This window comes from Aquila chrysaetos, chromosome 7 (genome assembly GCF_900496995.4).
Source record: "Aquila chrysaetos chrysaetos chromosome 7, bAquChr1.4, whole genome shotgun sequence".
In the NCBI taxonomy this organism is placed as follows: domain Eukaryota; kingdom Metazoa; phylum Chordata; class Aves; order Accipitriformes; family Accipitridae; genus Aquila; species Aquila chrysaetos.
This window is the reverse complement of record NC_044010.1, coordinates 13,706,329-13,733,839: the sequence shown is the minus strand read 5'-3', so window position 1 is coordinate 13,733,839 and position 27,511 is coordinate 13,706,329. Positions and strand designations below refer to the sequence as shown.

At 41.0% G+C, this 27,511-nt stretch overlaps 1 protein-coding gene across 1 annotated transcript; it reads right to left on the bottom strand.

The window, feature by feature from the left end:
• Positions 1 to 4,189: 4,189 nt before the first annotated feature.
• NSUN3 (NOP2/Sun RNA methyltransferase 3) lies at positions 4,190 to 26,919 on the bottom strand. Its single transcript, XM_030020505.2, has 6 exons — positions 26,818 to 26,919; positions 25,412 to 25,521; positions 23,449 to 23,792; positions 21,216 to 21,370; positions 20,573 to 20,694; positions 4,190 to 4,883 (listed from the first exon to the last, which is right to left on the bottom strand). The coding sequence occupies exons 1-6, from the start codon at positions 26,917 to 26,919 to the stop codon at positions 4,622 to 4,624; spliced, it is 1,095 nt and encodes a 364-aa protein (XP_029876365.1). The 3' UTR covers positions 4,190 to 4,621.
• Positions 26,920 to 27,511: the final 592 nt, after the last annotated feature.

The window sequence follows — 27,511 nt, the reverse complement described above, 5'->3', positions numbered from 1 at the left end:
CATGTCCATACTGACATGCTATCACAAAGTGAAACAGCGAGGAAGCATTTATTTAAGTGACCACCTTAAACACAGCTGTAGGGAGTGGAAATTCTTCAGTGAAATACAAAGGCTGGCAAGAAACCCAGGTTTATGTTCCATCCCTTTCTCTCAAGAGTAGTTGTGACTTTTTGATCGAGGCATTTTATTTTGGTACCACCTGAAACACATTTTTTAAATGGAGCCATGGGAGCTCTATGATGCTTGCCCCTGTTGAAAACTATGTACAACTACTAAGAAAATAAAACCTTCCAAGGCCATTAGGCCTTGACCTTAAATCTTAGGAGGCAGCCAGGAAGATCTGCCAATGAAAGTATTTTCTGACAAATGTTTCATGATTGCTGTGACCTGTCTTATAAAAACCTATCTTTAGTAAAAAATCATGTGGTGGGGATGCAGCAGCACCATCTAAAAGCTAAGACTAGTGACTGCGTATGCCCTGTGCTCTCTGATCCAAGTTTGACAAACTGGTAACTGAAAACTTAAAAGTTTCACTTTTACCTGAGTTTTTACGTGGCAGTTAAGAGACTACACCAATATATGCTGTTCAAGTTTCCCGTGATAGCCAATACTGCATAATGTTAAATTGGCTTACCAGCAGGCCATATTCTACGACAGAACAGACTATTTAAGCCAGATCAGATTCTCAAAATTTCCTCCCACCAAATATTTTCTGATAGGAACACTGCACTGATACAGCCATTCATTTTGCAAGAAACAGCTAGCCATGCTCTATTTAAGTGCTCATGGCTAATTTAAATACCCTGCAAATTTAAAGCAAGCCCCCTGCAGTTTTCGTGATTGATGTCCTCAAAAGACATTTTTCTCTTAAGATAGCCAAATGAACTAAGGGGTCCTCCTACCCCAGCACAGGTAACTGTGGCTCTGACTGCCCCAAAGGAACTTTCCTCTCCCCACCACCCAGACACTCACAGACCTTTTCCTGTGCAGGGTGCAGCATTGCTGCTCTTCCATGCTAAAGGCCATGGCATCTCCTCTCCGGTATTTCACATTGTTCTTCCACTGCTGTATTCTTGATCTTTTCATTCCACCCCTCTTTCAGTGTGCTTCACCTTCTCTTTGCACATCTTAGTAAGAAAGCCAAGAGTTCGTTAGTCCCCTAGTTGAGTGTAACAGTCCACTGCCATTTGTGTGCAATCTGTTTTTCCACTCTATTCCACAGTGGAGAATGCTTTTGACAAGCCGTAATTGAATTGTGTCAGATGTCACTGAATAAAGGATAAAATTTGGCAAATACTGAAGTAGCCTTTATGTAAGGCCTTCATTTCTTACTGTGCCAACCCCCCCGAAACTAACAGGGAAATTACTTTTTGTCTGTTTGAAAAGGGAATGGCAGAAAAGCATGATAGAATTTGAGCTCCAGTTATCTCTGCTGCCTCTGAGGTATACTGGCACTGATGTGTGCTATGCATATGATTGTGAGTAGTCAGACACTCTCTTAATTGCCTTCATTAGAGATTATGCAGATTTGTCTGGCTACTCCACAATCCAACAAAAACGGTCATATTCTTGCCCTCAGCTTGCTTACCTGCCTTTTACCTGGGGCTGCAATTTCCTCCAAGTTAGACAGCCTGACTTGTTTGCTACTTCATTTCCGCCGGAGTTGCTTGTGAAAGAGGAGGCAGGACGTAATAAAGGAATTAAATTACAATTCCCAGAGAAAAAGGTGTAAAAAGGGAAAATGTTGCAGCCTTATCCTGAAGGTGAGCAGAAGTTGTCTTTGGACATTGGAAGTATCTAAGAGGTACCTGAATGGACACGAAAGCTTTTCGAGTACCCTTGAGTGGATGCTGCTTCCCTACACGTGCAAACCTTTTATCCGTGTAGATGCCCTTACACCCACAGGCACGCTTCCCATCCTTCCTGCTTTTCCCTTCTCACCCCACCTCTCTCCACATGTGCTTACCAAATCTCTGTCACCAGCCAGAACTGATTAGAACAGAACAAAAAACCTCTGCAGCATTCTGGACTAGCATTCATCTGCTACAATGCAAAATAAGTATCACTTATTAATTAGCCTTGTTTTTTCCTGCCTTTTTGGTGCACTTTTAGACTAGTTGAAAAGAAACTTCAGGAGATCAGCAAAGGGTTATGCAGAACTCATTGCAGCTTTTACATACATCATGAGGCCTTGCTGCATAATTTAGGTCTAATGCAATGCAGTTCACAGGGACTCGCCCATATGCTGAGATTGAGCGAAGTTCAGTTTTCAAGGATCCCTTTGTTCTTTCTGTGATTACCTAGCCCACGTTCTCCTCAACCATTCAGTTTAACCACATATTTTAATTCCATCCCTGAGTAAGTTACATTCTTGGCTTTCCATTTCAATTTCCACAGGGCAAATAAAACTGATGGAAAGCGTTTTGACAAGGGTATTGTTATTGCATCCAGTAGCCTGAGATGACTCCAAATCTGGATATTACATTTAATGTTTCTGGGACAGATGCTGTTAGGTCTTTTCATAGGAACACAGTATCATCTGCATACATTAGTAACTTCTGTGCCTCAAGTTGCATACGCTTTATATCCTCTTAAGTTTTCAGAGACACTGCTGACAATTTAATGCTGCAGGGGCACCTCAAACATTTTTCATCACAAAGTAGGGGAAAGGATAATTGTGGAAGCTCATGCACCAAAGGGGCAGAGTACCTTGCGCATTATTTATTTCCTTCAGCAAAAGGTGCAGCAGTGAGAAAAACTGCCCAACCCATCCTCTTAGTCACAGAAGCCTGAAGAACCAAAGCTACTGCTCACAATCAGCATCTGCTTTTAGGCAACTAAGATTTTCTTCAGTTCAGGTGCTGTGCTTCTAAACTCTGCCTTCTTACTGCGCTAGATACTATGGACAGGACCTTCCCAGCAGCCACAATGCTCAGAGCGGGGACAAATGTCGAGTGCTCCATGACTATGGGTGTACTGAAAGAGAACTGCCATGAATGCAGAGTCAAGGCTCACCAGTGTAACAAGGTGAATAGAGAATAAAGGCAGTGAAAAGTCAACTGTATTTTTCAGAGACAAAAGGCAGTCAACTTTTTTCCTGCCTTTGTTAATGAGGTGCAGAATCACCAATTTGATAGTTTTTCCAGTATTTACATGTTGATGTTCTTTTGTATTCAGAAAAAAAATCAAATCTGCATTAACAAGTCATGTTTGTGATTGCAAAAAACGTGTAATTACATATATACACAGAGAGATGTACACAGTCTCACACACACAATTTCCACATGAACAACTCACCTACCAGAAAAAAACTCTGTTCTTTAAAACACTATTCCTTAAAAACAATTATTATAAGTTTCAATCAGGGAATGGACCCCCCTTTGCTTGGAAAGGGATGCAAGGGCTCCATTCTGCTTCAAGACAAGCATTTGACCTAATATATACACTGTTACATGATCCACTCAAGCATAATTCAAGCACTGCTGGGTCAGAAGTTTCTACAGGTTTTTATAGGAAGGCAGTTTGCCTGTGCATACGCATGAACATGTGCACACGCATGAACATGTGCACATATGTCTAGATATTTATCCATAGCATCGTGTAGCAGAATTGAGGGAACCTCTAAACAACATCAGCACTCACTGGGACTCTCTTTCCTTACACACCACAGATATGACATCATGAATTCACGTAACATTTCCTAACTCGGTGGATAAGCCACTTCTCCAGAATGTGTGTTGCTCATCATGACTGTAATTATGTAACAAAACTCTGAATACTGTACTATTACAGCAATTATTAATCATTATGCTTCTGTTTCATATATGTGCTCTAGAGACTGCTGGATATACTGCATTACGCCACAAACTAAACTAAAAAAAAAAAAAAGCTAAACCAAAGCTAAACACATCTAAATCTACTGTTTTAAGGACATTTCAACATAATTTACTCTCTGAATTTATATTTTTGTAAGCTCAAAAATATAAAAAAAGAAAAAGCTGGTGTTGATATAGCTGCTGACCTTTGCGACTGTAAACAAAAGACAGTTTTTAACCAGTAAACAACTTAGAAAATGAAACCTGTTTTGCCAGTGCTTGGAATAGTCAGTGCTTAAGATGACAAACTCTGCATACAAATCAGTTCTTACAGGAAAACAGATTTCTAGCCGTGTTTGAGAGAGAATGCAGGATTTCCATGCCTTCAGACCATTGAAACAATTTATTTTAAAATACACTGTATTAAAACCAAATTAGTAATTAAAAAAAACCAAACAAAAAACCCCCAGTGCAAAAACCCAAAACGGTGCAAAACCCCACCACATTAGGCCTCTCTTCTAGGATACAAATCCATTCCATTTAAGAGCATCACCTTGAAAATAATACAAAGCTCCCTCAACTTCATAAAGACTTCACAGAGGCACATTAGTCCACATTAGAAGACACATTCAGTATTTTAAGCTAAATTAAGTGTCTAGCTTCCTTTTTATTAGGCAGCAACCGATACAAAACTGCAATGCTTTAAATTCAGTTGCCTTGGACATGTTCCTGTACACATACTATATTAGAATTAAGTATTAATTTTTCACATATCCCTTATAAAAAACTAACAGGCATCAGACAGACTACATTTTCTTTAATTTAGCTACATACATTGGACCCCATGCTCTCCCTTTCTCTGGGAGAACCAGAAGTTCATGCTGTTGCGTACCACCGAGAAAAGTGAATTCCTGAGAAACAGCTCTGGCCATTTCACTTATGTCTACAGGCATTACATTACTGCAGGAGTTTAGAATGAGATTTATTACATCGCTGTTTTCTGCCCTTGAGAGAGTGCACGTAGAATAGACCAATGATCCGCCAGGATGCAGTGCTTTAATAGCAGACCTGCAAATAATGAAAAAAAAAATTCAACATAAGTGACATACTGGGAGTGGGGAACATGTAAAGACTTATAAATCTAGAGTTATAAATAGGTATAAATAATATGAGAAAAATAACATTATGAAAATGTCTTAACAGTATATAATTGACAGTTCAGGAAACTACCTGCAACACATTTTTGCTTTCTCATTTATTAATGTATTCTCAGTTAACTGAAGGTATTTTTGATACAACGGTGACAAGTAGAAAGCAACATCCATTCGGAGTTGCAGAATATACTTCAAACATTTATATGCGCAGCACAACTGTGAAAATGCTGCAACTGTGCATACAAAATGGGTTACACCACATCAAAAGTGCTAGTTAGATACTTAGCTAGCTGCTTGTGTGAACAAATATCAGAATGTACAGTTGCAGTAATAGCCTGAATTAATTACTGGGCTGTAATTTTACAAACATTGGTGCAAATTCTGCAACTTAATTAGCAGGTAAGAGGAGTCGGGGGTTTCACTGAGACACTGCATTTCAACCAGATTTCCTAAGGAAATATGACTTATGGGAACATACTGTCTGTTTATGTGCCCTTCCCCTATTAACCTGTTGACAAATTTTAACTAAACAAAGGCAAAATAGTGGCTTAGGATTTCAAGTATCCTGAAAGCTTATGACTGGTGATCAGAGGTTCTTTTTCACATCCCTGCTGAAACTGACTTTAAACAGACTGTTCACTTTCCATTAAACCAGATCTGCAAGGTCCTTTTTCAGACGGACAAAATATAACCTATGAGAGTACAGAAATGAGATATGCAATCCACATTCACCTACTGCAAATTAAAAGAGTAAGGAGAAAAATCCCAAATCTTGCACCACAGAAGAGCAATCTGGTACCACCACATAACTGAAAGAGGAAGCTACACTAAAGGTTCATTTGCTATTAAAATGCTCTCTTAAAATAATCCCTTTTAATCATACACTTTGTAGCCTTCAAGGACATGATGGCTCAAAGACTGAGTTGTAAGCTAGTATTCAAACAGATCACCTCACTGCTTCTGGAAAACAGATACCACTGGGTTGAAGCAAATACCACATTAAAATACAATTGTTCCCTAAACAAAACTTCTTTTGTTTACAAACAAGAGAATCTGAACAGGTGAATGCTGTTACTCAGCTTGCGAATGTCAGAGAGACAACAACGTAGGCGCTCAGGGGACCACAGGTGTGTCACTGGGAATTTAGCAGGTGTACAAAGGCAGGGCAGATACTGGAAGCACAATGACACACACAGTCATGCTGTATGGAAAGACACTGAATAATCTTAGATTGGTAGATACTACCAATAATACAGCATTGACCCAAAATAAAAACATCCTCAGGGAAAAATAAAAAGAAGAAAAAAAAAAGAAAAAAACACCGTATCTTCAAACTAGATGAGGTGAGAAGCCCCCAAATGCAGCAAGCCTGATTCTGAGCCCAGATAAACAAACACAATGCCATTGAAAGAGCAATTCCTCCAGAGACAAGCCGAGGACTTGCTAAGGGTGATATCTGAAAAAAAAAAAACCCAGCTGAGAAAGGAAAGAAGAAAATACAAGGGGAAAAAGGCAAGTCCTTTTAACAGGATTGGGCCTTTTCAGGAAAAGAATCAATAAAGAAAAGCCTCATCACAAGCAGCATCAAAGCAGATCACAGGTCAAAGCTACTCTGAAAGTCCTGTCCAAAATAATAAGGAAACACCAGGATAAATGACTGTTTCAGACAGAGATAATACAACTCTGTTCACCTTCCCTGGTGAAAACTTCTGTGTATTATACCCAGTCTGTTTCTCTAGGGAGTGTACACATTATCTTGCTCAGTTCTTCTGTGAGTCTTGGTTACGTTAATCAGCAAGCCAAGTACATATTTTACTGGAGTCTATAGTACTCCAATTTTAGTTAGTGTAATATAAAAGAACAAAGCTCTATCAACTGATGATGCTCAGAGAAAAATCAGCGTTTAATGCCTTTGTTGTATCAGTCTTCAGTAAAAAGATGGAGAGTGAGCAGATGGCTAGCACATTTAGCCTAAGTGAGTGAGCAGTTCAAGTTCAGCCTGTTATAGGTAGAGAACAGGTTAGAGAGTACTTAAGCAGTCTGAATACTTTTAATTTAACCGGGCCTAATGGACTCATTCTAGAATAATTCCAAAATTAGCTAAAGCTATCACAAAACTGCAAGCTTATCTCAGACCTCTGAGTAGCTTTTGAGAGTCTGCAAAAATGTTTAAGAATGTTTTAGACACAGGCTGATATAGGACGATGTTTACAATGTCACCTTGAGACAGTAAAACAGAGCAGGTGTCATCCTAACGTCCCTTCCAGATCTTATTTTCTAAAATTCTGCAGTTACTAGCATACATTTGAATTGCCTAGCTCCAGATATTCATCCTTCCTCCCCTCTGCATTCCAACACACATATACTCCTTTGCAGGCCACAAAAGCTCCAGTACTGGACCCAAGGCTCTAAGCTGTCTACACTGCCTCTCCAGCTACCTTCCTTGCCTGCAGCTGTCCTCCTCTGGCTGCAGCTGTCCATTTAAAAGGGCAGGGCTTATGCTGCTGCTCTCTGGCCTGTCTGAGCAACTGCAGTGCACCCAGATGTATGGAAGGTAACTATTGTAAAGCAGAGCAGGAATGTACAACCTTCCCTTCTCACGAACAACAAGCCAGCAAGAGAACCGCACACTGATCCCCTGTCTCCTTGGCCTCATACCAGTTCTGGAAAACATAAAAGCATTTTTTTTTCTCCATGTAATAGTTGCTTGCTTTCTAGCTTTCACATTAGAACTCAAAGAGAACAGGGCTGAAGTCTAAATGGGCTCTCAAAGTTGAGCAGATCTTCACAGTATTATTAGAAACCACCTACTTTACTGATCTTCATAGAATTTCCCCCTACAGCTACGTGTTTTCCATGCATACAGGAATGCTGAGCCATGAGAGGACAGCTAGTTGGCTTGAAAATGTTTTTGCATGACAATCAAGATGTACTTTTAGCATACTTGATAACATTACACACAGAAGCAGATAATGACAACTACTTTCCTACCTATAAGACAGATACTACATGAACATTTAAATAAGTGAGAAAATATTTTTACCATGTAAAAGTGGAAAAGGTAAAAGGTTAAAGGTATATACCAAAAAAGTAGGCTTACACAGTTAAAAGCTTGGACGCTTACTAAGTGTCCTTTTCTTACCATATATTAAGTAACAACCATTCAAGACAATACTTTCAAAGGCACCATGCTTCTACAACTGAGTCACTGGGGCAGCGATTCAGAGGAAAAGAGCAGCACAGGCTTCTGAATGAAATCCTGAAAATCTCACATCAAACCCCCCATAACTCTAAGCTTCCTTAGCTTGGGAATCTTCACTGGCCCATAACCCAAAAAGGTCAGGCTGCTCAGTGCAGTTATCTTTATTCTGAACCTAAGTCATGAATTAAAATATCTAAGGAGGATTACTTTATGCTGCAAGGTTAATCAATGTATCTATCCATCTTGTCAAGTTCAGCAACAGTTGTTTCAGTGGCTGTGTTCAAAGTCAACCGACCGCCATCCCTGATTAAGCCGTGCTCGGCTTTTGATAAACCTGCACCGAGCTGCAAAATTCAAAGTGAAGAAGTGCTGGGCTCAAAGTCACAGGGTGATACTGTGCTGGGCTAAGCAGATTCAGGGAGTTTGGTCTCCTCGTCATCACCATGACAGAGAATTCATTCATAAGAGAATTTGTTCAAATAAATTTAAGAAACTAGTCCTCCTCTATAACCAATGGAGGGAAACAAGCTTATCCAAGGGATAGGCTGGAGGTGGAGCATAATTTATAGACATCTAGCAGAACTCACCACTGCTACTATGACTCCACCATCTAAGAATGTAAGATTCCTCTTACATTAGGCATCTTAATTATCCCCCAAATCCTTACTTAAAGCTTGACTCTTAGCTGAAGGAATATGGTGCCTATTATAAGGTACTTTGTAACTTCCAAAAACAGGGTCCAGATCTAGAATGATTAAAAAGGATGCTAGCGCAAAAGACCCTAAAATATTTTTCACCTTCCCCTTATTATAATATGTTGTTTAAAAATAAAACACGTTACTTAAAGGTAATTAATCTGCAGTTATTTTTCTCTTAGTGGTACAGATGACCTTCAGGTTTATTAAAGAACTAAAACTTTCAGTTTAAATGTAGAGCTAGTTATAATTAATTTCATAATTTTAAATTCAGGTATATACATTTACCATAATGGATTTTACAAGTTACAGGCACTAATACTGCAAAGTTTCAAGCTTCATATGGAGAAACATAAGAACACACAGTAAAAGCACAGGAAACTTTTCCTGGAGCCTATTGACTTGCTCACCTTTCCTTATAACCATTTTTGCTTTCCTAACATGACAACACCTTAGTGCTAGCAAGGTCCTTCGGTCTCTCATCTCAGTGGAGGCAGGGGATGGAGATCCATGCGGCAGCAAAGACACAAGCGTTATTGATGTTAGAAACCACGGAAGCGTCTGAGAATGGTCATGTAGGAATTAGGGCTTCTCCCCCCAAAATGGTGGCGGGATCAATAGCCCGACTGAAGTGCATCTACACCAATGCACGCAGCATGGGCAACAAACAGGAGGAGCTGGAAGCCATTGTGCAGCAGGAAAACTATGATATAGTTGCCATCACGAAAACACGGTGGGATGACTTGCACAACTGGAATGCTGCAATGGATGGCTATAAACTCTTCAGAAGGGATAGGCAAGGAAGGAGAGGCAGTAGGGTAGCCCTGTATGTTAGGGAGTATTTTGATTGTCTAGAGCTTAATGATGGTGACAACAGGGTTGAGTGTTTATGGGTAAGAATCAGGGGGAAGGCCAGCAAGGCAGATATGATGGTGGGAGTCTGTTATAGACCACCCAACCAGGACGAAGAGGCAGATGAAATATTCTATAAGCAGCTGGGAGAAGTCTCACAATCACTAGCCCTTGTTCTCGTGGGGGACTTCAACTTCCCAGATGTCTGCTGGAAATACAATACAGCAGAGAGGAAACAGTCTAGGAGGTTCCTGGAGTGTGTGGAAGATAACTTCCTGACACAGCTGGTGAGTGAGCCAGCTGGACCTGTTGTTTGCGAACAGAGAAGGACTTGTGGGTGATGTGACGGCTGGAGGCTGTCTTGGTCATAATGATCACGAAATGAAAGAGTTTTCGATTCTTGGAGAAGTAAGGAGGGGGGTCAGCAGAACAGCTACCCTGGACTTCTGGAGGGCAGACTTTGGCCTGTCTAGGAGCCTGGTTGACAGAGTCCCTTGGGAGGCAGTCCTGAAGGGCAAAGGAGTCCAGGAAGGCTGGACATTCTTCAAGAAGGAAATCTTAAAGGCGCAGGAGCAGGCTGCCCCATGTGCCGAAAGGTGAGCCAGTGGGGAAGAAGGCTGGCCTGGCTAAACAGAGAGCTTTGGCTGGAACTTGGGAAAAAAAGGAGAGTTTATGGCCTTTGGAAGAAGCGGCAGGCAACTCAGGAGGGACTACAAGGATGTCATAAGGTTATGCAAGGAGAAAATCAGAAGGGCCAAAGTCCAACTAGAGCTTTACCTGGCTACTGCCGTAAATGGCAATAAAAAATGTTTCTATAAATACGTTAGCAACAAAAGGAGGGCTAAGGAGAATCTCCATCCTTTATTGGATGCGGGGGTAGACATTGGTGGAATGGAACATCCTTTGGAAACAAAGGATGAGGAAAAGGCTGAGGTACTGAATGCCACCTTTGCCTCAGTCTTTAACAGTAAGACCAGTTGTTGTCCAGGTACCCAACCCCCTGCGCTGGAAGACCGGGACAGGGAGCAGAATGAAGCCCCCCCAATCCAAGGGGAAATGATTAGTGACCTGCTACACCACTTAGACAGACATAGGTCTATGGGGCCAGATAGGATCCACCCAAGGGTACTGAGGGAGCTGGCAGAAGTGCTCACCAAGCCACTTTCTATCATTTACCAGCAGTCCTGGCTAACCGGGGAGGTCCCAGTGGACTGGAAGTTAGCAAATGTGACGCCCATCTACAAGAAGGGCCGGAAGGAGGGTCCGGGGAACTACAGGCCTGTCAGCCTGACCTCGGTGCTGGGGAAGGTTATGGAGCAGATCATCTTGAGCGTCATCGTGCGGCACGTACAGGACAACCAGGTGATCAGCCCCAGTCAGCATGGGTTTATGAAAGGCAGGTCCTGCTTGACTAACTTGATCTCCTTCTATGACAAGGTGACCCGCTTAGTGGATGAGGGAAAGGCTGTGGATAAACAGCCTTAGTTTACTATGAGTAGTACTACTAGACTGTAGTAAAGCCTTTGACACCATTTCCTACAGTATTCTCCTGCAGAAACTGGCCACTCGTGGCTTGGACAGGTGTACTCTTTGCTGGGTAAAAAACTGTCTAGATGGCCAGGCCCAAACAGTTGTGGTGAATGGAGTTAAATCCAGCTGCCAGCCAGTCACAAGCAGTGTTGCCCAGGGCTCAGTACTGGGGCCAGTTCTGTTTAATATCTTTATCAATGACCTGGATGAAAGGGATGGAGTGCACCCTCAGTAAGTTTGCAGATGACACCAAGTTGGGAGGCAGGGTTGATCTGCTTGAGGGAAGGCAGGCTCTACAGAGGGATGTGGACAGGCTGGATCGATGGGCTGAGGCCAATTGTATGAGGTTCAACAAGGCCAAGTGCGGGGTCCTGCACTTGGGTCACAACAACCCCAGGTAACGCTACGGGCTTGGGGAAGAGTGGCTGGAAAGCTGCCCAGCAGAAAAGGACCTGGGGGTGTTGGTCCACACCCGGCTGAATATGAGCCACCAGTGTGCCCAGGTGGCCAAGAAGGCCAGCGGTATCATGGCTTGTATCAGAAATAGTGTGGCCAGCGGGACTAAGGAGGTGATCGTCCCCCTGTGCTCTCAGCACTGGTGAAGCCGCACCTCAAAGACTGGGTTCAGGTTTGGGCCCTTCACTACAAGACAGACATTGAGGTGCTGGAGCACATCCAAAGAAGGGCAATGAAGCTGGTGAAGGGTCTAGAGAACAAGTCTTATGAGGGGTGGCTGAGGGAGCTGGGGTTGTTTAGCCTGGAGAAAAGGAGGCTGAGGGGAGACCTTATTGCTCTCTACAACTACCTGAAAGGAGGTTGTAGCGAGGTGGGTGTTGGTCTCTTCTCCCAAGTAACAAGCAATAGGGCAAGAAGAAATGCCCTCAAGTTGTGCCAAAGGAGGTTTAGATTGGATATTAGGAAAAATTTATTCACTGAAAGGGTTGTCAAGCATTGGAACACGCTGCCCAGGGAAGTGGTTGAGTCACCATCCCTGGAGGTCTTTAAAAGATGTGTAGACGTGGTGCCTGGGACATGGTTTAGTGGTGGATTTGGCAGTGGCTGGTTAACAGTTGGACTTGATGATCTTAAAGGTCTTTTCCAACCTAAACAATTCTATGATTCTACTTGCAATCAAGACCATAAAGAAGAAGCACCATTGTCAGCAGCTAGTATGTGTAACTTAAGCTTTTATGTTGCACGCTATCATACTACACTGCAGAAGTATGAGGTTACTGTTTTAGTGCCATAAGATAGTCAATGCATAGCAGAAAAGACTAAAATTGGTGAAATGCATGACAATCCATTAACATGCCCTATTTACCAGGAAAGGCCCATATACAAAATCTCCAAGGTTAGTTCTTCCAGGAGATGATATAAAACAGTATGCAAAAGAAGTAATTACTTTATAGAACTGCAAGTACTATCGCACGTTTGTTACAAGACAACATACATGCTGAACTAAAGAAAAAAAAGTCAGCTCTTTTCTGGGGTTCTGAACACAGCTTTAGTATATATCAGCATATCACAGTTTAGGAGACTTTACTGATATCAAATAGTCCAAAATTTTAATGACATTTTCAAATCATCAATAGCTTTGAATTACAATAGCTGAAAAACTGCAGGACAGAGTGAGATTCACTGGCATATAATTCTATAGAAATTTGCCTGATGTTTTTCCACACTTATTTTGAACGACAGACATTACTTTATAGCCACCAAATCCACACTTAAATCTTTCCAGCACATTAGCGCAAGACACCTCTGTAATCCAAACAAAAAGGGTGGTTGATGTCCATCTCATTCAGGAGGTACTGTAAAACAATTAACACACACAGTTTGCTCCCCTCCTCATTGTAAACAAAGTTTTAAGAAAAAAAAGAAAAAAAGGAAAAAAACGTATTAGCAATACTTCATATTTTTGCAGGGTGTGTCTTTGGATACAGGTTCAATGGCACATATAGTACTAAGGATGTCAGAGGTACGAAAGATGCATTAGAGTAATCTATCCTAACCCCTTGTATTACAGGAGTACTGGATGAGATTTTTTAAAGAAATATGTTATTTTAAAGCAGTTTAGTTTATTTCTCAAGATTTACTTTAAATCTAACAACGGAGGAGATGCTAACAATAAACTAGGGAAAACAGAGCAGTATTATTACTTAATATCTCAGGGAAAAAAGACCACTCTAGAGCCACACGACAACTCTAAAGGCAAAAAACTCTTTCATGCAACTAAACATACTTAGCCAGAACCCAAAAAGAGGGTTTTTCACACTTACAGAAAATTAAACATGATAGGCTGACATTTTGTTCATTCTAAAAGCCCTTGAGTCTCAAACATCCTTTTAAAAATAGGCAGACACTAAATATGTATTTCATACTATAGCTAGCACCTACATGTCCAGCCTATTCCTCCTGTGCTTGGGTTTATGTTGCATGCCATTGGAAGGGTCAGCATTAATTATGTTAATCATTCAACCATTTTCAGTATTAAAGTAAAAAGATTACCTATATTTTAGGGTAATTTTAAAATAATACAACACTTCAACAGTGCCATCTTTTGGCAACTGGGATGTATTTCTGCTCAATATGCAAGATAATGCCTGATCAGAATAAAAACTACCAACCCTTTTATAAGCTAGTCAAGAAACAAAGCATCTCAAGATGCATTTGCTTTTATCCTCAACCCTATTCTTTTTATTGATGAAAGATATTACACATTTCTTTCTTCCTCTTACAAGAGTCCAGATACATCATGGTAATATGGCCTGCACGTTAACGGTTTTGCTTTTATTTCTCCAAACCAAGTCAAAAAAGGTAAGGAAATTCCTCCTGTGTCAAAATACCGATTTTTTTAATACTTTGTAATGGGCAGTGACAGAGGTGCATAGGAGGCAGAGACACTAGTTTAGGTATTCTCTCCATACCCCAAGCATGCACTCCCTCTACTTCTCTCTAAGTAACCTTTGCTATTGTGGAGAGAGACATTGCAGTTCAGTATAACACGGTAGCAAGATGAGAAACATGAAGTGAACTGCTTTTTTTAAGCATTAGGATTGGACTATAAATAAAAGCAGACATAGCCACCAAAAAAACCCACCCAAACAACCAAACACCACAAAAATCAAAAAACCCACTCTGTTCTGCTCTAGCCAAAATTTGTCCCAAAAATTCTGATAAATAACATATCTATAGCAAACAACTTTAAATAATTCTAAAGCAAAGACCAAACCTTCAGTTTAACATTACTGAGCTTTCTCCTCTAATGCATGGTGACTTTTGAAATACTCATCCTGTTAACACAGGGCTACGAGATATCCTTTGCAATACCAAAACTGCAGTGGCTTTGTAATGGTAATAGAGTGGTTTATTTCCCATTCTCAGATTTAAGAGCCACAAGCGCCAACACAACACTCAAGAATTTTGCTTCCACTCTTGACGTTGCAGCTGCCTTGCTCACTCACATGCTGGGTTTCCACACACTCAGTAACACTAACAGCAGGGCTGTTTCTAGCTGGCTATCCTCCAGCAGCCAGAGGTAGTCCACTGTGAGAAATCTTCAATCCTTCTGTGGTTTCAGTCATCCCAGAATTACCTTCTTACCTTATACACTCTCAGAGGTCCATCCCTCTTCCCAACTTAAACTTACTATTTACAAGAAGAAAAACATATATAGCCCAGGCAGAACCTTCTCAGCTACAGAAGGGAGAACAGAAGAGAACATGGAGCCACAACAGTGGCCACAGCACTCACTCTTTGTGAGAAATTCAAACCAACCATGAGTCTAAAAAAACTCAGTAAAATGACTCATACCTCCAGCAACATAACCAACAGTGTTTTGGGGAATGGCACAGCGCAAACATGCCATGTTTACGCATACGCAATTAGAACAAAAACCAAAGCCTCCTTGTCCAGTCAGCAGCTATCTAACCATTTTCATCCTGAGGGGCAAGGAAGCACAGAGAGCGAACACGGTTTGCACAGCAAGACACCCTGGACAGCATGCCCAATTTGGAGCCTGGGGCCAGCAGTCTATATAAACTATTCAGCTCTTCCAGCACAGAAAGTGGTTAAAGAAGGAATCATCCACACAACCCATATAAGATTTGTTGGTCCAACACTTGCAATTCTAAAAAATTCCCAGTGGAGCTAACTGACTAAATGGTTATGGATAACGAGTGGATTAAATGGGCAGCTACAGAAGAGCAAAATTCCAGGGAAAGACCTGAAGAACAGTGTGATGAAGCAATCCTGAATGTGATTTTCTCCACTTTCCTATGTGCCTTTTTTCCCTTCTCCACAGAAAATGGCATCCACTTTACTACTTTCCTCAGCTCACCTCTCCTGCTCCAGTATTGTGGTTCAGAATTCCCTCAGTCACTCCAAAACACCCCTGAACTTCACCCAGGAAGCTCCTGTGCAGGAGTCCCACACACACTGAAGCAGAAATCTGTGACACAAGATGGCTGCTGTATTTCTGGAGGGACTCCCTTGTGTTTCTCCTTCCCTCATGACATTCAGCCCTGCCATCCTTTTAATGCCTGACAGAAACTCAAGCAACTTCTATGATGGTAAATTTTTTTACAGGTTCAAGACACTGGCTCTCCTTGCTTTTGCAATGAACATTAAAGGCTGAGATTTTTTTCATCAGTAGCAAATCACAAACAAAACTGAATCACTTTGCCTGGACAGGACAACTAGCTAAATGCGAGTATCTTCCTTTTTACTTCATCATTACACGTCCACGTGCTATAAAGGCTCTTCTCTTAATCAAAGCAGAAATGGTACAGTGGTACCATATACTAAATATATGATGGTATATTTACAAAAAACCAATTTTTGCCTTCACTCTACAACAACAAAAAAACCCCACAATTAAGAGCACACAATTCCTCTTCTAGGTACATGTGGAAGACTCCACATTTCACTGAAAACAGAGGTGGCACTGAATGCGGGAAGAGGAATATCAGGATTTTTCCAGTAAATCACAGTATTTACTACACACTATGTGAAAAAGACTCTTTTTTCAACACATAAATCTATGACTATATGTATTCTGTGAAACAACGTCAGTAATTTTCATATACCAGGGAAAACAGAGCAGCTGGTAACTTAAGGTTTGTTATATTTGCATCCTATGTTTTCACCAAAAGTTTTACCATTTATTTTAAGATATATTTTCAAAGGTCTGGACTGGAGAAAATGAAGTGGGTCCTGTGGCATGTAGATTAGCCTTTAGAGACTTCGGTTGCCAACTCTACCTGATGACTCAAGGGAAACAGTCAATCTCATTTTACTTCCATGTGTGCAGACTGGTAAACCACCATACAAAGTGGCTGCATAATCAGCAGTCTCTGCTCCGGGACTAAAGCAACAAGACAAACACAGATCAAACGCTTTATGAAGCTGCTTGCACAACACCTCGTTACTTACATATGACAGTAACTGATGGTTTAAGTACCCTTTAGTTCAGAAAAATATGTTCAGAATATTTGGGTTGAGTTTTTTATTTTTCCTTCCAAGTAAAAGCATGTGCACAACCCTCCTACCTCCCAAACTATTCAACAAGAAAGAAAAAATAAACCCTCAAAACATCTGGTAACCTTTTCATGAAAAAGATCAGTAATTTCAAATACCATGTTATGACTGATACCCAAAGCAAAATTTGTTTGTACAGAAGGACACATTCATTTTGTCTCACCATTGTGCTCCACTTGCATAGGATTTGTAAGAGGAGATATGCATGTTATACAGAACCAGACACAGTTCCTTAAAAATCATATTTATAAGCAAAACAGGGATTGAAATATCTCATTAGCTAGGAAGACTAAAGGGTTTTCTGGATTTCTCAAGCCAAGTTTAACGCTTCATCCCGAGTTCTGAAAAATGAGAATACATACAACTCGAAAGACATCAACTAGGAAAATGAGCATTTTGTACAGCTTATTTTGCCACCAGTAATCCAAAGCACACTTCAAACTTCTCATGCACCCTGAAATCCCACAAATCTCTTAACTTTCTGTGTGCATGTCTTAGGTATTCAAAACAATCTCCCTTGTAGCTAACTACTAGGGAGAAAAAGAGGTGAAGAAGGAAAGTCAGCCAATATGTATCTTCTAAAGTTAGTCTGAACTCCTGTGGACCAGAACTCTATTAAACATCAATTATAGCTGTTTAATTACTTGGAGATGTTGTGTGTAGAAGAGTTACACTAGTCTGAATGCCTCTACTGTGTTTTCTAAATTGCATCCTGTTGGAATTATTTTCAGCTGAACCCTAACACAGTTTCTTTCAGCTGCAGTAACTGGCCCAGGAATAATTACAACATCCGTAACAGTTTCACCACTAAGTTATTATGCACTTGAGCTTAATTCAAAATTTAATTTCTTCTGAGAACTGATAACATTGGAAAATTCACTTACAGGAACCACTGCATTTTGTGCTAGCATTCAGTATCAGGAAATGAACATTCCTTCCTTACTTTGCAATTTGTTTTCTGCATGAACACTCCAAATAATAACAAGATTTGCAGTGTGTTCTTGGATTATAGCACTCAGCAGGGATGCTTTGGTTTTGGTATTAACAATCATTACAATCTCAGTTTCCTTCAAATCAGTGGTGCCCTCACTGCTTATAAAATTTGCTGTTCAGCATTTATGCCACTTATTTACATTTCAGATTTTATTCAGACTGGAGTAGGAAAATCGTTGCATCAATTTCAACTTCTTCCATATCTTCATTCTCTGAAGCCTCTATATACTTAACAAATTACACTATTGCAAAAAATACTTTTCTTTCCTTCACTTCCTCTCTGATGTCCCCAGCTTACGCCCAAGCAGATCTGCTAATAAAAAAAAAAACCCAAAACCAACAAACCCACACCCAAAAAAGAAAAAAAAAAGTGCAAGATGACCAAACCCGGAAAAACAGATTACAAGATTACAGGTGAAGCACTTCCTTAAGAAAGAGGGAATCTTTACATTTTGGGCTGATGTCACTTGATAGAAATGAAAATAGAACTCCCCTTTGCATTTCATTCTTCTCATTTGTGTGTTATCCTTATACTTAATACTACTGCTAAACCGAAATAATGCTTGGTCCTTATACTTTAAGCTTCATCTTCAAATCATACGTTATTAATTACACTACTTTCAAAAAAATTGCTGGGATCCAGCTTTATACTTGTTTTTGTTTTACAGGTACAGGAACGAAGGTGAGAGATGCCCACAAGCATAAAGCACTGGGTAATCTGAACAGATAAGCCAGAGGTAGCTCTGCATGAGCTGACTCACATAAAATGCAGTATAGCTGGATTAATGCAGGTTCAGCCTTCCTGAATATTACTGGAAGTATCAGAGACGGGATTCAAACTCAATTTTTCATTTATAATTATGCACTCGAGCCATAAACCAAAGGCTTGAATAGGGTAGCATTCCACAATTTTAGTTTTGCCAAACTTCTAATGCACTTGCATGAATCATTTAGCCTTTCCTGGTCTCATTTTATCATTTCCTTTTTCCCTTTCACACAGGATCCAAGATGTCTTTAGTATTGGATATTCATTCTAAAATGATCAGATAAAAGGAACAATAAAAATAAAGTGGACAGCTATACCATTTACTAAGTATATGTCAAATATTTTACCCAATAACACTTGCAATCTCTAACTCTTGAACCTAACCACTTATTTCATATGCTCCAAAATCTTGTAAAAGACAAAAAAAATTCCAGCACACATAACAATAGATTGGTCAATCTACAGAACTACTCACACCTATGTTGAGCAATGAAATTGAAATTACTATCCTTTTACTTCCATTTACATATCAAAAGTATTTTATCCTTACAAATCCAATTCTTATTGCTGTTGCTATAGTAAAGTATACTTTCAACAGAAACAAAGTTCTCTTCTTGATTTAGGAATAATTCAATTAAATCTGATTTGGGCTGACAGGAATGTCTCCTTTTTTAAAAACAAGGTTCCTGCTGTCATGAGTTCTCCACTTCAGGATTACAATCTGGAGTGATTTATGCAAATGCTCAAAATTTCTCTGCATGATATATGCTTTCTTTTGGTAGGGGTTCACAAATTGGATTTTATATGTCAAATATTGAAAAGGAAAAACTGAAACAGGTCAGTGTTTTAAATGTGATTGATTTCTTCAAAGGAAATGGGTGACATGATGCATTACTGCAATAAGATACTCATATTTCTGTTATAAATCATATGCTTCTGCTAGGCCTTTTTCAACTGGAAGTCATGCAAAAGTATTTTGAACTGCTGCAATGGGAACTTTCCATAAAAACTTTCTTTTTTATAATATGTTATTTTTCCCTCAATTTGCTTTGACAGATGGACTTCAGGTGTGACTGTTACTCTGCAAAACACACTCAAGTCTAGAAGGTATTATTGGTGAATCACATTCTTTTTTTTTTTTTTCCCAGTGAGAAAAAACTGTGGAGTTTCAAATGCTTCACAAATGCTAGCCCATGGCTGGTATCATTAAAAAGTGTAACACATGACAACCTTGATTTGGATTATTGGGTGGATGTTCTTGAAAAATAAACAATCCTCTCTCCTGCACTGAACCCCACATTCTTTTACTTTTTTACCCAATCATGTTCAGTAGCCTTTCTATGCTACAAATAGTCAAATGGGTATTAAATTCAAGCAGCATGTAAGAATGTGCAATAGTGGACTCAATCTCTTCACATAAACAGCCCAGAAAGCAAGTTCTGAAGCAGCATTAACTAGTGACCTAAGTGACATTTGGTCACCAGTCCTGACTTACAGCTCAGTTATCAAAAAGACTGTAATGAAGAACTGTAAAGGGTAATTCTGTGAAAGAACAACAACAACAAAAGGAGTTTGGGGAAGAAGGCCCAGCTTGGCAGGTTTATAGACTACTTTCACAAACAGTTAAAAAAACCCTATTAAAAATTATATGTGTGTGTTTGCTTCAGCTGAGGAATATATCTGAAACTGTTTTAGCTGTGTCCACTGAAAATATTTTTATATGGTACCAGACTGTTCTGTGTCATCTGAATGGACATATATGTGAATAAACGAGTTACGAGGACTGTACAGCAGTATGGTAGTAAAGGACCTAGGCCTCACTGCTTATATTACCCCATACAAATTTCCATGTTCACATTAACCTAGATCAACTGCTTATTCTAAATAGCATTACAACAACATATTCTTCACATTCTTTTCACATGGTGAAACCTGGTTTTGGTTATTAAACATGACAAATCTTGCCCCCATGTCACTTTTATTAATTATGAAAAGCTCCTTTAATAGTTTTCGTTTGCACTTCTCACCTTAGCAGCTGGAATTGTAGAGATGGTAACTCCTTCCTTTGCATTAGCCTAAGTGTAGCTTGCTGAATATTAGAAGAGAACAGCCAACTTCTGTCATTTGAACAAGGAGCATCAACCAGTACCTACACAATAAATAAGAGCAAATAAGACAATTCACTATAAGGATACTCACTTTCTGAACAGTGTGCCAAAAATCTACTCAACTTACTTTTGCAAATACTTACAGCATCCTTTTTATTTTCCATTTTAGGTGCAGAAATGATCTACTTACTATTTTGAGATGGTTTTTATGGAGTTATCGGGGGTGGGGAGATAAGAAATTACTGCTCCAAAAGTACCCTCTACCTGATTAGCTCTTACTTGTTCCCCTCCCTTCCTAATTACACATTATGCAAAGAACACTGCTGCAAGGTCTTCAGAATTCTCTACCAAGGCTAAATGGGTAACATCATCTAACACATGAATAAATGCATAACAGGCTTCATAAAGTGATTCCTGAGGCTCTGCAAATCCTGTACATGACCTTGGTTCCCCTTGATTTTTGTGGGGGCCAGAAAAAAAAGAAAATTAAAAAAAAGAGCAACATAGGAAGAAAAAGCAGCAGAATGCAGAAATATAATTTGCTAATAAGTAATAATGTTACCTTGTCATATAATTCAGGCTTAAGATTTCCGATCTGTCTACCATCCAGTTTAGAGAATGTTATTAAGTTAATCAAAGGATATGGGATGAAGGATTCTATCGTCTGTTTCAACCATCTTGACCTCAAGTCATCATATTCGTTACAGTGAAACTGACCTTAGAAAATTAAAAAAAAAAAAAAAAAAGAAGTAAACATCCTAAAGTAAGTCTTTATGGTTTTTTCTGTTCTTTTTTTTTTTTACAGATATAAGGAGCTACACTGATTTCGGAAGTTCTACTGTTTTGCCATGACTGCCATAGAGTTTACACCTCATGTGCTTATGTTATTGCACATTTTATAACACTGCTGAATTTTTATAAACCTGAGTAAATTTCAACATGCTCCTACAGAGCAATCCATAAATATTTACTAGCAAATATTTACTGTAGCAATAGACTTCCACAGTAATAAACATGATCCATATCCAAAGACCAGTGCTAAGTGAGTGCCTTTCTGGGCTCCTTGAGCCACTGTCTAAATGAAGTACCTGCTCCTTATTAATTAATTAACTGCCTTTTAGATAAATAAAACATCAGTTTTGCATATCCTAAGCTGAGCAGTCCAACCCATTATTTATTTTAAATTTAAGCTGTGTTTTAACATAAGGGGTTTGGTTGCACTTACTTTTAACAATGTAGCCAGAGTAGTTACCCCATCAGAAGAAACACTGCTGTTGCTTGTACCCAGACCAGAAACAAAGCACAATACTTTTTCCTCTTAGTCCTGTTTTCTGACTTAATAAAATTTTTATTTTCATGCTTCCACAGGTTGTCCTACACCATGTTTGCCACACACAATATGGTACATCTTAGCATTCACTGAGGTATATAAAGAATCAACTTCCTCACATCTTTCTTTCTCAGCAACAATTTGGTATCTTCAGAAGCAGCCATGGGATAAAAGTGGTTTTTTTCAAACCTTTTGAAAGGGCAATCCACATTTAATTTACCTCATTGGCATCATTCCTCTAGAAGAGGGAGGGAGAACTAGCTGTAATCAACAGGTGCAGGTGGTTATAGTAATGGTCTCATCAGTAAGAACATAAGGTGCTGTGAACATTTTGAGACAAGTACTACCCAAGCTAACATATTGTCCTAGTTTCAGCTGGGATAGAATTAACTGTCTTCCCAGTAGCTGGTACAGTGCTATGTTTTGAGTTCAGTATGTGAAGAATGTTGATAACACTGATGTTTTCAGTTGTTGCTCAGTAGTGTTTAGACTAAAGTTAAGGATTTTCAGCTTCTCATGCCCAGCCAGCGAGAAAGCTGGAGGGGCACAAGAAGTTGGCACAGGACACAGCCAGGGCACCTGACCCAAACTGGCCAACAGGGTATTCCATACCATGGGACGTCCCATCCAGTATAGGAACTGGGAAGTGGGGGCAGGGAATCGCGATTCGGGGACTAGTGGGGTGTCGGTCGGCAGGCGGTGAGCAATTGCACTGCGCATCATTTGTACATTCCAAATGTACATTTCATTACTGCTGTTGTCATTTTATTAGCGTTATCATTGTCATTATTAGTTTCTTCTTTTCTGTTCTATTAAACCATTCTTATCTCAACCCGCGGGTTTTGCTTCTTTTTCCCGATTTTCTCCCCCATCCCACGGGGTGGGGGGGAGTGAGTGAGCGGCTGCGTGGTGCTTAGCTGCTGGCTGGTGTTAAACCACGACACATATAAACTTGGAAACAGCAATCACAGCTTGCTTTAACTCCCTGGCCTGGAAGAACTGAGCTGCTGCTTGCCTTTGCTTTCTAAACACTGTGATTATCTTAGTGCCCTTCTGCAACATCTACGTGGATTGAGACACAGAGCTTATTAAATACTGATATAGACCAATTCCTCATCATGAGCTTTCTCCCTCTGCCTGGATCTTGCACATTTAATTTGTTATGCTCCATTTTACATCAGTACACTTAAATTTACTTATACTATTTGCATAGCTACTCCACTTTTGTCTGTCAGTCTGCAGTAACCTATATTTAAATAACTACTGCATTTTTCATCCTCTTTAAGGTAAACAGACTTCATAAAAAAATCTTACTAAACAGAAAGGAACTACTTAGAATATAAATATAAAATGTTGTTAGGTTTTTTTTGCCCCCAATCCAAATCTTGTACAGAACACAGGCACAACTGAAATAGCCCAGGCACAGAGCCAGGGATCAGCTTCTAAAAGCACCTCAATACATTACCTGGATAGGCACACTGCAGTATAGCTATTGATTTACCCCCTGGGGCAGCACAGAGATCCAAAACATCTTCCCCATCTTTCACTTCTAACGCCAGCACTGGCAGCAGCGAAGAAGCATTCAGGAGATAATACTCTTTCAGTTTACCAGGCTGGTGCTTTTGTGCAGGGAATCTCCCAGGAGTTCTCCTGATGTAACACTTCAGCAATGCTGGAAGATAGGGCAAAGGTCTTTGAAAGGCAGGGTGATATCCCTTCACACCCAAGGTGTTCTCCAGTTCAGAGGACTGGCTGAACTTGTTAAGCAGGATAGCGTACTGCCAGCACAATGGGTATGTGAGTACATCTCTAGATTGAAAAAAAAAAAAAAAAAAAAAAAAGCTATTTAATAACTTCACAAATAAAATGATCCTTTCATAGTGTAGGAAGCCTTTTCTCACATAAGGGTAACAACCTCACCATTGGATGATTCTGGTACAATCAAAAAGGAATCATTTTGATTAGATACAATTAAGAAAAAGTATGCAGGAAAATAATTTTAATTTTAAGCCACCATTTTCTCTAATTATTGCATTTAAAACACTAACTTCTTCTAAAAGAAGATGTTCCCTATTTTCCCTAATTATTTAACAAATGACTGTAGAAGTTATAAATCATGAAGCATAAAGGTCTTTCTGACTATAAAGTACTTCCCTAGGGACAAAGAACAACTGCAATATTAGTTGTAAATATCACAACATGAAGAATCACATTGGCTTTGCAACGGTTATTCCAGCCAACACCACAAAATGCAGTTTTTACAAGCGTTCTTTTCTAAATTTTGTTTTATGTTCCGCAAACATTGAGCCAAAAAAACTTAAACCAATAAGATATGCCTGGAGATAGTAAAAAAAGCAGTGCTTATATGGTAAGAACACGCTTGTTCATATTTCAGTTCACTTTTTCAGACCTTTCTTACATGGAATTCCCCCATTTTCTCTTTAAACTTCTCTCAGTATTTTTTCATTTAGCCTCAAAAAGTACTTCTCAGGCATATTCACTGCCTGAAAGAGAAATACGCATTGATCCAACCTAAGAGTTTTTAAGTTAATTCACTTAAACTAATGCTATGCATCTATGCTTTTTTTCCTTTTCTTTTCTTTTTTTTTTAAACAATGGAGACACTTATTTTAAACTACTTTTTAATCCAAACAGGCTAAACCTAAGATGTCACTCAGATGAATCACACAGTTTATAATACTCTGAACACGTAAGATGCTTTTTCCCTTCAAAGTAACATGGCACTGATCATGGGAGCACTCCTCATGCAGTTTAGGTCTAAGTCAACTGATTTTGTTCAAATCCCTGTTGAAAAGTATATAAGCTAAGCAGTGAACTTGTCCAGAAGGGCTCTTCTGCTGGCTTTTCTATGAGCAACAACCACTAGCTAGCAAGGAAGGGAAGATGTCTTCTCTCAATATCACAGCCAGTTCTTTAGCAGCTGTGTAATCAAGGCCCAAATTAAGTGATAGCCTTTTCTGTACATGTTGCTAATATTCAATTTCTTCTGATGAAAGAAATCAGGGGATGTCCTTCTCTTCTAACATCTTTGTCCCAGTCTCTCAAGATACGATAAAGCTGTAGGAAAAAAAAAAACCCTAACAGCAGCTGTTAAGTATAAAGGGATGCTTTTTGGACCACATTTTTACAAAACAGTCAACAAAGACATAAGATGGCAGTCCTCTTGCAGTGCATACGCATACAGAAGAACAGAACCTTCATCATGTCCAAAATAATCAAGTCAATGAAAAAAACCTAAAAAATTCCAAGTTTTAGTCTTCTGTTACTTATTGCTTTTACGATATTTCTACACTGAAAACAAACTGAACCAGTTGTTACAGTCCATGACTGTTTTCAAAGTTATTTTATGAAGCACTTAAAAAACAGCAGAACCTCTCCTCTGCCTCCCCCAGCTCCCCAAAACAGACCTGACACTGGTCCATGTATGTCCCAGTTCCGTTGTGTACTGCTTCTCAAAATGATCCAAAACAACTTGACAAATCTGCTTTTGAGGTTTCCCTTTTGTTTTATTTCCCAGCTTCAGAAAGAGAAGGAAAAAAGAAAAGCAGTAAAAACAAACAAATGAAACCTTCCCTAGTTCTCATTAGAATTATTAAAAGAACATTTTATCAATTTAAATCAACTTAGTATCAGTGATACTAGGATGCTCAAACATCACGGTCACATCATACATGTGATCAAGACGTAACAGAAATTTCAGAGAACAAACTAGTTAAGCTAGCGCACTCTCTCTGTCCCTACCTGCGAAGAGGTCATTGGAAGCTTGCTGGTAATACTCCTCCATATCCGCTATGCTAATAACACGGTGGTTCCTGGGACTCTAATACACCAGGAGCAAAATAAGCAAGGCATGATTATGATCCTGCACTACGATCACCTCTGCCAAGATGTACCCATGTGCTTAAGTAAAAGAAAGAAATTCATCTGAACCATTGTGGAAGTCAGCTGGAGTTGAGCCACAAAGCACTGCAATAACTAATTTATTCCAGGAATAAGGAAAAGAAAAAAAAAATCGGCTATACTTTTGGTTCTTTTTTTAACCTATGAAAATTTTGTCTTTTATTTGGGGGGAGGAAGGGAAGAACTTTTAGTTTCTAAGCAAACTCGTGCTACTCAGAAGGAAAACCCCGCAGGCAAGCACTAGCTTTTGCCGGACTTCCCCCCCAAGGAGAGGCAGCAGCCCTCCCGTCCCCTCCGACCACCCCGCTACCCGTCCTCCCGCCTCCCCTTCCCGCCAAACACCGCTCCGCTCTCGACGGCAACGCCCGGCAGAAGGCAGAGCCCGGAGGGGCCGCCAAGCTGCCGTCGCCTCTCAGCGAAACGCGGCGGTGCCTTTGCGGGTCCGGTTCCTCCCGCTCCGAGGCGAAGCGGCTCCCGCGCGCGCGGGCTGCGCGGCCTCACGGCGGGACGCACCGGAGCAGCGCCGCCGCGGGCCGAGGGGCCAAAGGCGCGCACGCTGCTCGCAGCCGGGACGAGGGGGTCACAAACCGGGTCTCACCGTTGCGGAGCGGGACCCCGGCGCTGCTCACCGAGGCCCTACCGAGCTCTTCCCGCAGCCGCCGGCGCCACCGGAGCGATAAAACACCCCAAACCGCCAACGCCGCCCTTTCGACACGAGAAGCCCCGCTCTCGCGCCTCCGCCCTGCCCGCAGCGGGCGCCGCGGCCCCCCTCGGGCGGAGGAGAGGAGGGGCCGCCGCCGGCGCTGGCGGACGGGACTACTCCCGCGCCGCGCCGGAAAGAGCCGAGCGCCAGCCCGCCCCGCTTCCGGCCGCCGAGCCCCAGCCGCCCCGCTGCCCCTCGCCCCCGCCTCACCTGCTCCGAGGCCCGGGCGGCCGCTCGCCGCGGCGGGAGGGCGGCCCCGGGGCGGGGGAGCGGCGGCGGCAGCAGCCGGGCCACCGCCCGCGGCAGCCGCATGGCCGGTGTCGGGCGGGGCGGCGGGAGCGGGGCGGCCCCTGGCGGCTGAGGGGGCAGCTCCCCCCGTGCGGCCCCGCCGCCCTCCTCGTGTCCCGTGGGTCCCAGGGCGTGCGGGGGGCGGGCTGAGGTGGTTTGGGTGGTCTCTTTGATGTTTGGTTTCTTTGATTGGGGGTTGCGTTGTGGTCTTCTTTTTTACCGTGGGAGGCTGTACTGTCCTCCAGTCTGCCTCTCCAGGAGATAACCCAGGACTAGGCAGCAACCGGACCCTCCGTTAATCAATTTACAAACCTGATGCTGCCGCCATCCACGCCACCACCGCCAGACCTAACGGCTAATGGCTTTTCACCACTCCTCAACGCCTGGCTGGTCCTGGCTTATGCAGACTTTGCAACTGCTATTCAGCTGCTCAACAGCCTCCTAAACCACACTGGAAATCAGCTCTCGCATAACCTGCAGCTACTGCAAAAAAAAAAAAAAAAAAAAAAAAGGATAGAAACTTATGACTTACTCACACAAATGTCATACACACGTTTTCAGGTCATCCATTCTCTGGGAACGGTAACCAGGAGAACCACCAGACAGCAGTTTGCCA